General features: G+C 41.8%; 1 protein-coding gene across 2 annotated transcripts in view; it reads right to left on the reverse strand.

The window, feature by feature from the left end:
• Window positions 1–608: 608 nt before the first annotated feature.
• LOC138754405 (laminin subunit gamma-3-like) overlaps window positions 609–14,829 on the reverse strand; it is a 130,287-nt gene continuing 116,066 nt past the window's right edge. For both annotated transcript variants that reach the window (XM_069918640.1, XM_069918650.1), the window contains 11 exons: window positions 13,613–13,751; window positions 11,664–11,866; window positions 10,868–10,953; window positions 8,937–9,071; window positions 7,732–7,879; window positions 6,667–6,813; window positions 6,008–6,110; window positions 5,119–5,318; window positions 3,684–3,842; window positions 2,482–2,581; window positions 609–2,324 (listed from right to left, as the gene is read on the reverse strand). In XM_069918640.1, coding sequence (XP_069774741.1) covers window positions 2,065–2,324; window positions 2,482–2,581; window positions 3,684–3,842; window positions 5,119–5,318; window positions 6,008–6,110; window positions 6,667–6,813; window positions 7,732–7,879; window positions 8,937–9,071; window positions 10,868–10,953; window positions 11,664–11,866; window positions 13,613–13,751 — 1,680 coding nt within the window. In that variant the 3' untranslated portion in view covers window positions 609–2,064. The remainder of the gene's footprint in view (window positions 2,325–2,481; window positions 2,582–3,683; window positions 3,843–5,118; window positions 5,319–6,007; window positions 6,111–6,666; window positions 6,814–7,731; window positions 7,880–8,936; window positions 9,072–10,867; window positions 10,954–11,663; window positions 11,867–13,612; window positions 13,752–14,829) is intronic.

Genomic DNA, 14,829 nt, shown 5'->3' on the forward strand with positions numbered 1-14,829 from the left:
ACAATACATCTATGCATTGAATCAATTAATATAAATTTAATTGTAGGTGTATCATTAAGCAGAAAGACAGCACAAGAAAGCTTTAGTGCAAGAATGAATGGAATGTGAAGTGGCCCCAGATTTCTGCGATGGCATTCCTTGATACTCCTGTCTAACCTGTCCTCTTCTGAACTAAGATGCTGAAGAAGGCTTTGAAGTTTGAATTGAAGAATAAAATCACAATACTATTCCTTTAGCACAGGAACATACTGAACTTGCCTTGTTAGTTCTTTCAACAAGCTATCCAATTAGTTTTCTAGTCTTCCCAAATCTCTGCAATAACCATTTCATTATCAATTTCCCTGCTATTGGAACATTTATCTTTATTCTATTAAAATCTTTATGTATATTTACACTGCATTGACTTGAGCATCAACATACTGGGGTCAACCCATTTATTTTATGTGATGGGGAATCTTGAAATGATAAAGGGCATGCATATTCATTTGTTGGTTTTAGAATTCTTGGAAATTGAGGGGAGAATCCACTCGATTAAAAATGTGGTTGGGGGAGTGGTGTGGAAATAGAGTGTGCAGTTGTCAAGGGTGGTATGCTACCAATGCAAATGATAAAATTATCCTTTTATTTGAACTTGTAATGATATGAAACAAAGTAAAAACAGTTTTCATGTCTAAATAAACAATCTTATTAATTCTGAGGGTGACTTCAGTCAATAGCTGTTTTAATGCATTACAAATGTAACCAAGATCTCAGGGTTACAACTTATGGGTTCATTGAAAGAAAACTTCCATTAATATTGTAATAACTGGAGACATATTGGAAATTACATCTTCAGGATGGACTCTGAAAATCCCTCCATAAATTTCTTCACATCTTTTTTAAAAAGACAATTTAATCCCAACCACATTTATAACATTTTTAGCATGCATATGAAATATCTCCTGATTGGTTCATTGTCGTTTTTTTTCTGTCTCATTACGACCACATGAATTGTCTTGGAAAATTTTACATTAAGATCACTGTTCATACAAATTATTTGATGTCCAGTGGATCTCCAGTGCCATGGGCAAATAAGACAACAGAGAATGTTTTGGAATATTTCTAGTGATCCCACAATGTGAGAGGAACTTTATGAATGCAAATTTGTTGGAAACATAGTTTTAAAAAAACACAAGCTCTGTGATACAGAATGTATTTTGTTACTGTTAAGACGAATCTTCAGTTTGAGGAAAGCAATTATTTTACACTATATTTTGTACACTGGAGGTTGTTAAAATTGCCTAGCCGCCTGTTCAGAAAAACATATTGAAAGTGAATAAATTCCCTTTTGAAGGTAGGCAAAGTATGAACACTGTATGGGCAAAGCAAAATCCTAGGTTTAAAGGATTTTTCACTCCATTCACAGATCTCAAATGAGAAAACAAATACTGAGTGAGAACATCAACAGCAGTAAGCAGCAACTTTGAACTCTCGTCAACAAATTATTTTGTGAACAAAATCCTACTGTACTTGTTTATATCTGGACCCTATCAACACTGGTGATTTCTTTCTTTGTCAGTGAAGATATTTGAGGCCATTGGAAAAATCTTTTACTTGTGATGGTTACAGACCAATTTGGTTGTAAAGTGATGCTTTGAGTTGGTGTTGCCAGGTCATAAATGTAGAAATGAACAAAGGGCTGGCAGGGGATTACTTAGGGAGCAGGTATGGTTTAGACAATTTGAAAACAAGGGGACAGTTTCTGTATTCCATCCCCTGCCATACCTGGGAGCAATTAGAAAATAAGGCTTTAAAATTGTCCTGCAATCTTGTCATGGGTGGTCGAGGGGAGGGAACATTAGAATAAGAACATTGTTAGGTTTGATGGTATCAAATTGTTTGACAAACAATACGAAGGCATTACAAGTTGCAAGAGAGGATTGTGGCTCTTCAGTATGTCAGAGCCACTGACAATACAAGGAGCAAATGAAGGTTAAAACCAGAAGGATTAACTGCAGCTAATAAGTGGCTTGACAGTAACCCCAAAATTATATAAAAACCACCCACAGAAATCACCTCAACTTGTCACTGTCCTCTTAGTCCTATATTGTTATAACAACCCTGGGGCAAGTTCTGAATAATGTCCTCCAGGTTGAACTTGTCTGCCTGAATCTCTGCAATGTCATTTTCAAACACTTTCATCTTTAGTATCTGCATCTCGGAGGCAGCCTCCAACTCCCGCACTTTCCTCATTAGTTTCTGGTCGATTGCCGTCCTTAGTGCACCTATCTGATTCTCTGTTTCAGTCAAGATTTCTTCTGTTATTCTACCAATCCGTAGATTCTCTGTGAAGAAAACATGGACAGAAATTAGATTGGATATCGCAACTCTCAGATCTCTGAATAACATGGATTTTGCAACCTCAGATTCCTATAACCCAGGAGAACTTGCACCCTAGAATTAATAACCCTTTTCTCAGTAGAATACATTTGTTGAACATACCCATTTTTCTCAGCAATTTTGTCAGCTGTTTCACACCATGATTGAGGGAGAGCTTTGCTTGCTTCATGTTCTTTTTCAGCAGTTCTGTCTCACCAAGAGCCTATTCAAAAGGGGAGAGAGGAATGAGCTTGGCACAGTTGGTAATACTTTCTGCCTTCCATATTCCTTAAGGTTGACAATTCAGGGAAAGACCAAGGGAGGGTTTGATTTAGGTCAGCCATTTTCATCTTTATTTTGGCTATGGCACCTTAGGAGTCTTCTCAAAGTTCATTGGCCCCCCTTCCATGTGAAGCAATCAAGTTGAGTTGGTTTCTTCTGTACTTCTCTGCTACCAACTACATGACAAACATTTTATGATTTCAGTCCATGCTCCCCCTCCCCCCTGAAATGTGCTTTGGCCCCTGTTGAGAATGGCTGATTTAAGTAGATTTTAATGATCCTCTGGTGCTATTCGAAAAGGAGTTCTCTCACTTTGCAGATGCAATAGGTTTGCAGTGAATATACCAATTGACCTAACCTGCAAGAGCCCGCAAGCATTAAAAATTTTATATGGAAGGGAAGGAATGTTGACCAGACCTCCAGTAAGAACTCCTGGCCCATCATCATTAACATGAACTGTCAGAACATACAAAATTCAGGCACAGCTTGGCCCTCCTGCAGTGCTATCTCAGGCCAGTTACTAAAGTACAAGTGCAGTGTCACTTGCTTCTCCAGACCATTAACTGTTCTCAGTATCAATAATGCAAGTTGGAGAATCTCACAAACATTTAAAAATCATGAAAGGTAGAAGCATTTTCATTGACTGAGGGGTTGAGAAACAATGATGATTGGCAAAAGAACCCAAAAAGTTCAACAAGAATTTAAATAAAATAAATGCTATATGTGATTAGTCTCTGGAAGGCACTACTAGTGGAAGAAGATTCTATGATAGCATTAAAAGGACACTACCCAGTTTTTTGTAGAGAAGGAATTTGCAGAACGATGGGGAGGAGAATCTGGATATGGCCTCCTTCAATGTTTGATCTATTGTGTGATTCAAAATGAATTGGAAACAAAATTATCACCTTAAGGATTTTTTCCCTCTGTGGTTTTCGTGATACAAAGAATATAGCTCATGCAGCTTCTATTGGACACACTACCTAAAAAAGAGGCAATTAGCAGAGATAGTCTGTCACAATGAAGCCTTTTTCCCAAAGAGCTACCTTGGCTGCAGTTTTGGTGTCCTCCTCCACAATTGCTTTCCAAGCTGCCACCTTGCCCTCCTGGTTGTCAAGTTGTTCCTGCGTGGCCTCCACCCGTGAGTGCAGAAAGCCAGACTGCACGGCCTGACCTTGTGCTTGCCTCCTAATCTTCTGGGCTTCCTGAGAAATGGAAGGAAACCAGACGTTGGCAAATAAGAAAGAAAACAGCTGCACGATTTGTGGGCTTGGGATTTTATTTAATTTTGATTTGCTTTCAATACAGAGGTGCTGAATTTCTGGAATGAGCTGCCAGAGAAGGTGATGTAAGCAAATACAATTATGTTTAATAGGTACTTGGGTGGGGACTTGAACAGACGAGGCTTAGAGGGATATGGGGGCCAAATATAGGCTCATGGGATTGGGGCAGATGGGCACCTTGGTTAACATGGACAAGGTGGGTCAAAAGGCCCTGTTTCTGTTCTGTACATTTCTGAGCCTATCTATGTGCTTGTAAAGGCTAAAATTCAAGAGACAACTTCCACCTTCTCTTTTCATCTGTACACTTCATTGATCTAAAAGCAATGGCAATAACGCTTAGTTGGGGAATAAGGATCCAAAACACTGGGTGTTGGCAGAATGTGAATGATACAAATTTTGTTTGTGGAATTACGATTTGTGCCCAGAAAAAAGTGAGGGAATGAGAGTAGGTCAACCCACCCTCGGGTCCATTCTACTGGACGTAGAGAACCTTCCACTCAATCCATGCCCCCCAATTTTCTGAACTACCATCCAGTCACCCTTTGATTTCTGACTTCCAGAGAAAATAAAGCTGGCCTATCTAATCTCTGTTTATAAATACAGCCTTCCATTCCAGGCAACATTCTAGTAAATCTTTTCTGCACTCTCTCGATTGCTATCCTGAAGTGTGGCAACCAGCTCTACATAAACAAGTGCAGTCTGACAAATATTTTGTACATCTGTACTATGATGTCCCAACTCTTATACTCCATGCCTCAGTCAACGATGGCAAATATACCAAATACCCTTTTCACAACTCCATCCACTTGAAACATCTCTCTGTAATCAATACCCTCAGGACAGATCCTTGCTATCAAATGTATGTGCTTTCTGAATTCGACATCCCAAAATACACTGTTTCACACTTATCAGGATGAATTTCCTTCTACCACTTTTCCATCCAAATTTTCAATCAACTTATGTGCCATTGTACCCTTAGACAAGTCTTTGCTGTCTAACTCCACCAATTTTCATGTAGTCTGCAAGCTTACTAATCAGACCCCATACATTTTCATCCAAGTCATTCATATAGATTACAAAGGTCCCAGCACCAATCGCAGTGTTACGCCACTTGTTACAAATTTCCAGTCAAATGGCAAAGCATTACAATTCGAGAAAAGATTTGAATGTTCAGAAAGTAGAGCATTTGAACTTTGACCTTTGCACTGCCTCTGCCGATGTATGATGCCCGAACAGCTGTGGCATTGCTGACTGTAGAACTTGACTGGGCCATTCCCAACATCCTCCTGGCCTGTTTGGTCTTCCTCTTCGCCTCTCCAATCATCCTGTCACTAAGCACCTTCTTTCTGAAAGCCCCTTTGTTTTTCTTCTTCTGCACAGGAACTATTTGCTTGCTATCTGAAACACATTGAGAATTACCACATTAATGAGGCCAAATTGCATTCACAAGACTTAACTATTTAGAGAATAAAGGCATTAGAGGAGAATAAAAGAGTTGTTAAATGTTTCCTCCTTTGGGTGTGTGGAGCAAGGTGGAATAAGATTTACAATCGAGCTGAGCTATCAGTTTCAAGTCAAACATTTCTGGCATGGTGATTTGAAAATTTACATTTCCCTTCCCTGAAATATGTTGGAGCCAGGGATGGGGGTAGGTGAAGTTATAAAGGTTGGTGGCAGGAAGTAATGTTGGATGGGGTGCTGTGGGTCAAGGGAACAATGCAGAGGAGGGCTCTAACATATCTAAGGTTGCCATCAAGACATAACACCCAACTATGAACCATACCGTCCCTTACCCAGGGTTGCCAACATAATCTCAGCGGTGGCTCAATTATTTAATTTCATCCAATGAGTTCTGAATAAAAAGGCAGGCTTGTATACACAAGCATATCTCACTCTGTGTGATATGTTCCTCAACAAGAGTCCAGGATTTATCCCCAGCCTGTTCTTGGAGGCTTCACAGCACTGTCCTCCACACTTTCATCATTGTCACCTCATATGCCCATCTTCTCTGCATCTAGTCTTCCCAAACTAGTTAGAAAGTGATGAAATTTTTTGATAGGATGATGGGCAAATGGAATACACAGTACCTTCCAAGGTGTTCAGCAAGGAAATTCCTGCTTCCTTTATTTGTAGGACTTGATTCAATGATGCATTTGCAGTAGCCTGGACAAATTTGACGTGATTTAAGAGCTAAAAGAGGAGAAACATTTGTTTATTCAACAATCCACTTTAAAAAGACTTCTTTCTCATATTAGATGGAGAATGTTAACTGAACCAATTACTTAGAATCATACAGCAGCAGAACAGGTTCTTCGGCCCATTGAGTCCATTCCCAATTCCACTGTTCCTACATTAATCCCATTCTGTTCTCCTCACTTTACCATCAACAATCCCTCCCCCCCCATATTCCACCACACACCTACACAGCAGGGGGAATTTAGGATGGCCAATTAACTTTTGAAATGTGGGAGGAACCCCAAGCAGTGACAGGGATAACATGCAAACACCACACAAAGAGCAAAGCTCAGGATTGAACCTGGATTGCTGGAACAGTGAGACAGTTCTACCAACTGTGCCACCCCGTCAACTGTATCACTATGTTAATGTGGATTTCTTTGGACCAAGAATAAGAAAGAAAAAAGGCATTCTTGAGGGGAAGCCATTCTTGGAACACACTACAATATCCACACCATGATACATTATGATGAAGGGAATGCAGAAGATGCATACCAAGGGCCATCTTCACCTGCTCATAGGATTGTTTCATTTCCAACCCCTCAGCCAAGACCTTCATCTGTGGTTCTATCTCCATGAAGAGTTCCTTGATTTGCTGTTCTTTCGACCAAAGCATGCTCTCCAGATTGCCAATCTCTGTGGCTAAATGATCCCAGCTCTTTGGGAAAGAAAAGAAAGTTCAATCAGAGGAAGATTGTTACCTTCCAGTGAGTCCAATGTCACTGGAAGAGAGACCAGTTAATGCACAGGTTCCATGAACATCAACCTGGATGTTTAATGAGTCCTCTGAATGTTTGATAAAAGCTATCAGGAGTATCTGCAAATGTTTACATGAGCCACACAAGAACATTAGGACAGGTGTTCAGAAACATGAAAGGAGAAGGAAAGAATGTGAGAGAAGGTCCCAGAACTCAGGGACCTGGACAGCTAAAAGCGTAGCTGCTGATGGAAGAGGTTAAAAAGAGATACAAACTTGTTCCAAAAACTATTAACCCTGAAGGAACGTAGGGATGGGGAGGTCGGTCTGTGAGCGCAGACAGTCACCAGACAAAACAGCATGATGACTAACAGGGCTGTTGAGTACAATTGACCTTTGAAGGGATATAAGATAGATTGATTGAATCAAAAGGATGTTTTGTAAGATCAGATACTGAACAAGAGCAGGGTCATATCTTGGGCTGATCAGGAAGAGATACTAAATATGTGGAAAATTCTCATTGATGATATATAACCTCAGAATTAGATGATATAGATCACTTGTAACTATGTTTAGGGCATAATAACCACTGCTCAGTTGTGATTTTTTTTAAAAGTATAATTGAACTCTGCATCCATGGGTTCCTTGAAATATGGTGGAGTAAACCAATGAACAAAGGGTTTGGGGTTTATTACTATGGCTGAACCAATACATAAGCAGCAACATTTCACAGCTGAAGAGTACTTCTCCTCAGAATACTCCCCATAACAAGTTTTTGAGGAGTGGTCTTGAAGCAATAGACTTGGGTCTACACCAGGCAAAGAGAATTAATATCATGGGAGATCTGCAAGTGGCAAGTAAAAGAGACTGCACACTGACCTCCGGCTTTAATTCAGTGTAATTTAGCAGATGAATTTGCTTGGATCCTTGAGCTAGTTGAGTATAGGTATATTGACTCTTTGCTTCCTTCAGCACCTCATCCACCTCCAACTCCAGCTCTTGTATTTTAGTCTGAAATTCCTGCAGCCTGCAAAGTTCAAGCATGCATGAAGCAAAAGAATTTTAGCACTTTGATGCCTTAGATTACCTCAAAGCCCTTTACAGACAATCTTTTTTGAAAGAGTCATCACTGCTCTATAAAACAGATGTATCCCCACTCATGTTCCCACATCATCTTCTTCTTCTTCCCCTTGCTGCTCCCCACAATGCTTCCCCCTTGTGTTTCCACATCTGTCCCTTCTCCCACCTAGCTCAGTCCCTTCACCCTAACCTTTTCAATGGTCTTGGACAGCACATTTAGAAAAGACCTCTCTTCTGCCCCTCCCATTTGTCCCACACACTGGGGGCAGCTACCTGTGCGCAGCTCGCATCTTCAAGAAAGGAAATAAATCCAACTTGGGAACTAAAGAGGGGTCTCCCTGCTGTCCACTACAGGGTCAGGCATTTCCAGGGTCTTCCTCAACCATTTTCTCCAATGACCAGTGAGCTGATTCCCAAACCACAGTGAGGATTTTATTCACATGATAGAACAATGGACATGATTTGCACCATGCATCAACACCAAAAGAAATGCCTTTCAAACTGGTGTCCAAGTCTGACAAATTTAATTCTCAGATTGAGACATCACTGGCAGGAGAGTTAATCCCAAATCCTTAATCCTCCCATGGGAGCTCCACTCTCCAAGATCCATGTCCTCCTCCAATTCTGATTTCCATTGCTCCACCACAGGCATCTGAATTGTACCTTCAGTATCTGTGCCAAAAACCGTGGAATTCCTTCCGTACAATCTGTCATTTCCTCCTTTTAATTATTTCTGAAGATCTCAAGAACATGTTTCTTGTCACCCTATCCGATGTCTCGGTGAAGAATTAGTGCTTTTTACTCCGTTAAAGAATAGATAAAAATTCAAGCAATAGGCGTTAACCCCAACTTGGCACATGATGTACAAGCTTTTCTAATCCAACTCCACTGAAGTGACCAGTATCAGTCAGTAGCTGCCGAAGTCTCACAACCTCTTCTCCACCAATTGCACCAACCATTTTGACCTTTTGCTTATATGGCATGAATGCTTTAACAACTCTCACCTGTCTTCGGCCAGTGTGACATCTTCAGCTGTAGAATTATCCTTAACGATGTCTGATAGGAGGAGATAGCTTTGGTTGGATGCATTCAGGACTTGTCTCACAATTGATTCCACCTCTCCCGCCTGTCTAGTATGACTGCAGTAAACAAAAAGAGTAGATTTTAATTTAGAGATGCATGGTAACAGGCCCTTTTGGCCATGAGCTCATATCAACCAATTGGCCTACAACCCCGGTACATTTTGAAGGGTGGGAGGAAACCAGAGCGCCCGGAGGAAATCCACATAGAAATGGGGAGAATGTACAAACTATAGCGCTGAATTCGAACCCTGGTTGCTGGCACTGTAACATGGTTGCGCTGACTGCTATGCTAACATGACACCCCGTGGATAGGGATTAAGTAGATGAGGTCCCTGATTCAATTCTTGCGGAAAGATTCTATGACCAAGAAAGGTCAATATTAGGCCAGAATACTTATTATTTTGTGAGCTACAAACCATTGAGGAGATTCCAAATGGAATATTGAGACCAGGTCTCATGACTGTGATATCAAAAGACCACACTTGAAATAGTATGTTCACTTGTAGTTGCCTCACACCAGGAAGGATGTAGAAACTATGGAGAGGGTGCAGAGGAGATATATGCGAATGTTGCATGGATTGGAGAACATGTCTTATGAGGCAAGATTAACAGAACAAGGGCTTTTCTCTTTGGAGCAAAGAAGGATGAGAAGTGACTTAATAGATGTCTACAAGATTCTGAGAGGCAATAGATAGGATGGACAGCAAACACCAGATGACATGTGTACCAGGTGATGGTGGCAAGTTTAGGGGACACCTCAAGGATAAGTTTTACCCACATTGTCAGAGATGATGGTGGAGGCTGGTACAGTAGGGATTTTTAAAAGACTCTTACACAAGCACATCGATACAAGAAAAATAAAGGGTAATGGTGTAAGGTAGGGAAGGTTTAGTTTGTTGAGTAGGTTTATATCACACAACATTGTGGGCTGAAGGGCCTGTACTTGCTGTAAAGTTCTGTTCAATGTTCTAAAATTAATATCAAGATTTTATTGATTTTCCTTTGTTTGCCCTGTTCTGAGCTAAACAGCCAGGGTGACAGAGAGAGAGAAATTTAAATCTGGGGAGTGATCGCACGTTATCATTGGGAAGATAAATGACTCAAAATGATATGATTGCTGTAATTGAGATTCTAAAAGAGGCAGTGGACCAGGTGGGGTTGCAAACTCCAGGAGAGCAGCAGACCAGAGTAGGACACCAGGAATAGGGGAACACACATAACATCCTTCCCTCCACCACTGAGAAGGAGAAGCCTGGGAGACAACCCTTCAGGGAACGAGGGGCTCAACTGCTGAAGGACCCTGACAGGCTGTGGGCTGTTGGCAACACACTCAAAGGATGCAGACAAGCTGTGGGCTGCTGTCAACTTGTTGAAGGACTCACACCAGTCTGCAGGTTGCTGGAGATTGACTCATGGGTACCATGTATTGGAACGGGGATTCAAGAGGGTGCTGAGGGCAAGAAGGGCTCCTGAAGGGCTTCAAGCATCCTGATCATGTTGGAAGTTTGGATCTGGAGCTCAGGTTGCAAAATGACCGAACAGGAATCTGTGTGGCTGCAGAGTCTGTGCGAGTGATGGTGGTGGATCCACGGACACTCAATCTCTCTCAAGGGACTCCCTTTTGCTTCTCTTTCTCTTATTATTGGGGGCACTGGGCAATGATCAAGGTATCTCTTTGTTTGCTTTTATGGCAGGCAAAAGTTGAAGAATCGTGTATATTACGAGAAAATGAAAGGAACCTTGAAATTCCATGAGTGGGAATTTCCATAACTAAAACTGCATAAAACACAGGGGTCACCAGTAAAGTTGTACAGGGTGCAGGAACTCATGATTATCTTAGAGTCAGAACTTGCCTTTCTGCAAGAGTGTGGGATTCCTGAACCAGCCTCGTCCAGTTCTGGAATCTATCAACTGGAAAGCCACGAAGCAGCATGGGCACCTGCAAATCAGAAACAAACGTTATTGCTGTCCTGCAAAACCTCGTCTGCCACGTTAGCTGTCAATATGCTGAACCCTGTACCAGAGGGGAGATTTAAAATTCCCACTGTCATCCAGTTACAGAGTGGAGAAGTCTTACTTTCTTATCTCCGTGCGCAAAGCGAAGGTCTGTAAACTTGCCTGTCTGAACTCAAGGCAGAATCATAAATGGAAATCCATATGCAGTACCAGATATTTAAACAATGAATCAGCACAGGATATATTTACTTAATGAAAGAAGGGGGAATTATTAATCGATCTGATCCCTGGTTAGGGCCAGGTTAACGAAAAAGAGTTAGAGGAGGGTTATACTTGCAGGATAATGGAAGTAAGCTGTACAGCAGGCAAGTAAGCCTCTTGCTGCTCGCCAACCAGTGTGCTCAAGGGTTTGTGCAAGCATGGGTGTGCATGAGCGTGAGCTCACATTCCAATATTGGAGAGGATTGTGATCAGGTGCAATGCCTCCAAGAGATGAATATCCAGATTGATACACAGCAACCACTTGAACTGAGCCTGCTTACGCTAATAGGTCTGAATCGGTATCTCTCAGAGGCAGAAAATAAAATCCACTCCAGTTTCAATGCGACTGAAAAGTAATGCAGCTTTGTGAACAAGAAAAGATATGGTGGGAAGGCCTAACGGGACCAAACGTGGCCAGTCATTCAGCAGTACCACATGATCCAGCATCTGCTTGGCTGCTTGCAGTTCTCTGTGGCTTGTGTTGACGACAAGCTGGCTGTCAGACACCAGGTGGCAGCATTTCTCCTTGTTGCTCTTACAATCCAGGACCCAGCTGATGTTGGTTAGTTTCAGACCAATCCTTTGCAAGGAGTCCTCCATCTCTTCCACCTGCTGCATGAAGAGCCTTTGCAAACCTGTAACAAACAAAAACAACCACCCAGGGAGTTTTCCTCACCAGCCCCCATTGATTCTCATATTTGCAGAGTGCCTTGAACAAATTGCCCTGCTCACTTTATAGCAACAGAAATCAGACATAATTTTGACAGAGGATAACGGAGAGAATTCCAGATCTATGTTTTTTTTTTCTTTGGTATATGCTGTTTAACCTGCTGAGTTCCACCAGCATTGTGTTTTTACTTTGTACCACACTAAACCTGTGCTCCAGAACGGAGTATACTTTTCGTAATGCTGCTCCAGTTAACACTGGCATCAATAATGGTGGTAAATGGAAACCAGGGTAACTTTAGTGAGGCCGATTCCCACCCGATCAATCTACTCTCGGTGATAATGCTTCACCATCTACATGTCTGACCATCTCAGATAGATTTCCATCATGGCCCCTCTCTACTGCAGAACTTGTTATAGCCTCAGCTCAAATATGGACAAAATGACCTCAGCTCAAACATGGACAAAATAGCCTCAGCTCAAACATGGACAAAAGAGCAGGGCAGTATGATTCTTTTTTCAGGAGTATTATTGAGCGTACAACAATCAGTACAGATCAGGTGAAGGAGTTAGACTGAGCAAAAAGGAAGATGATGGCAGTTGTTATAGATCATTTATCGCAGTTTATCTCAGTAGGGGCTCTTTAGGGCAATGTCCTTGGGCAAAGCATTATCAGATGTTTTATAAGTTACCTCTTTCCACTTTAAGGTCAGAATTTTGCTGGTGCTTGGCTCCAAGTAAAACTAAAACAACTGAAGCATGCAGCACAACCTGGTCAATGTGGATTAATATAATTTTAATTAATATCATTCATGCCACAAATAAACTGGGCAACAATCATCCCCAATGCAAGAATCTATCCACTTAATGATGTTTAAATAAGATGATCATCATTGTATCCCTCATTAACTTAATGTCATGAACTAATGTATAGAAACTGGACCAATTATAGAAAGAATGCACAAACAAGAGCAGGCAGAAGCTGTATATTCTGAGATGGATGATCAAAAGATTTCCACAATTTGCCAGAAATATATACACAGTGTAAATTCAAGTATCTCCATTCATCTTGATGAGTGCATCTCCAACAATGCAGAAAGCTCCATCCATAATAAGGGCAGCCAATACAACACATCAACCATAACTCCAACTAACACACCATGTGGAAGTGTTGCAGAATAAAGAAACTTGGGAGTACAGGTACATAGTCCTATGAAAGCATGGACACAGGAATACAGTTCGGTGAAGAAGGCATTTAGCATGCTTCCCTTTATCAGTCAGAACATGGGAGTGCAGGAGTAGGCATGTCATGTCATAATCACACAAGAAATTGGTGAGTTCACATTTGAAGTATTGCACTCAGTTAAGGTCATCTAGCTATGGGAAAGATATTAAGCTGAAAAAAGATGCATCAGGACTAACATGCTTGAATTACAAAGAAAGGCTGGATAGGCTGGGATTTTTCTCCTTGAGGTATAAGTGGGGGAGTGGGGGTGGGGTGTTTTATATAGGTTAATAGAACAGAAGCCCTTCAGTCCACAATGTCATGCGTGCCCATATAAACCTACCTAAAATAAACTAAACCCTTCCTACCTCATAACCCTTGATTTTTATTTCACCCATGTGCCTGTCTAAGAGGCTCTTAAATGTTCCAAATGTCTCAGCCTCCACTTTCAACCTGGTAATGCATTCCACAACTCTACGCCCTCGCTCACCCTCCTTGGATTGGGCCTCCATGTCCTTGAGAGCGGACTGCAGATCATTGGTGTAAAGCTGATACCACTGCTCAGGCTGGCTGCTGAATTTGTCAAGTTCCTCCTTCATCTTACTCATCCTCTGTTGCAGCCACTCCACCTGGAGAAGAATGATGGAGTGTTAGTGTAAGGATGTGGGGAAAAAGAAAATTACAGTCCCTTGTGACCCTCCCACTGAAAGCAAAGTCAGCCATCTCACCAACAGCCCCAGAGTAAACTCCTGCTTTGGCCTCAGGTTTCCAGAGCAGAGCTTGGGATTGTCATTAGCATTTCATCTGGTGGTTATTTAGATGCAGCAGCTCTGTCCTTTGGTCCTACCTGTCTCCAACATCTTCCTAACCCACTCCATACTCCACCCCACCAGCTTCCTAATCTGGCTACACACCTGTCCTTCTACCCCATAGAGTCAGAGTTAGACAGCACAGAAACAGACCCTTACTTCCACACCTCCCTGAGCTAGTCCCATTTGCCTGCATTTGGTGCATATCCCACCAAATCTCTCCTATTAACTTCCATAAATGCATTTTTTGAAATTGCAATTTTACCCACCTCTGCCACTTCCTATGGCAGCTCATTCGACATATCTACCATGATCGATGAGAGAATGGGGCTCCAAAAGCTGAACAACCAGATTTACGCACAGCACTCAAAGGTACGGTCTCATCAATATCTTCTATAGATGTAACAAGATGTTCCAACTCCTGTACGCAAAGCCCTGACTGATGAAGGCATCCCAGCCTATCCAACCTCTCCTTGTAATTAATACCCTCTCCACCCTGTCTACCTGTAGGATGGCAGGAATTGGTTCTAGTGGAGGGTTATTTTTCAGATTGTAATGTGAGGTCTCTCCTTCATGTTATGTCTCCTTCATGTTACTGTGCAAGTTCTGTCCTGGTTTAACCTACCAAAGCCCAATATCTGTCACTGAGCAGAGTTAAATTCCAACAGCTATTCCTTGGCCCACCTTCCATTTCATTGAGATGCTTTTGTTACCTCAGATAATCTTTTTTTATTGTCCTTTATACCAGCCATTTTCAACCTTGTTTTTGCCTCTGCACCCCCCCCCCACCCCCACCCCCCCCCCCAGGAATACTCAAAGTTGATGTGGCCCCTTCCCTGCGAAGCAGACAAGTTTGGGCTTCTTCTGTTCTTCTCGCCTACTGACAACATTAAAAATC

Source organism: Narcine bancroftii, chromosome 1, assembly GCF_036971445.1.
Source record: "Narcine bancroftii isolate sNarBan1 chromosome 1, sNarBan1.hap1, whole genome shotgun sequence".
Taxonomy (NCBI): domain Eukaryota; kingdom Metazoa; phylum Chordata; class Chondrichthyes; order Torpediniformes; family Narcinidae; genus Narcine; species Narcine bancroftii.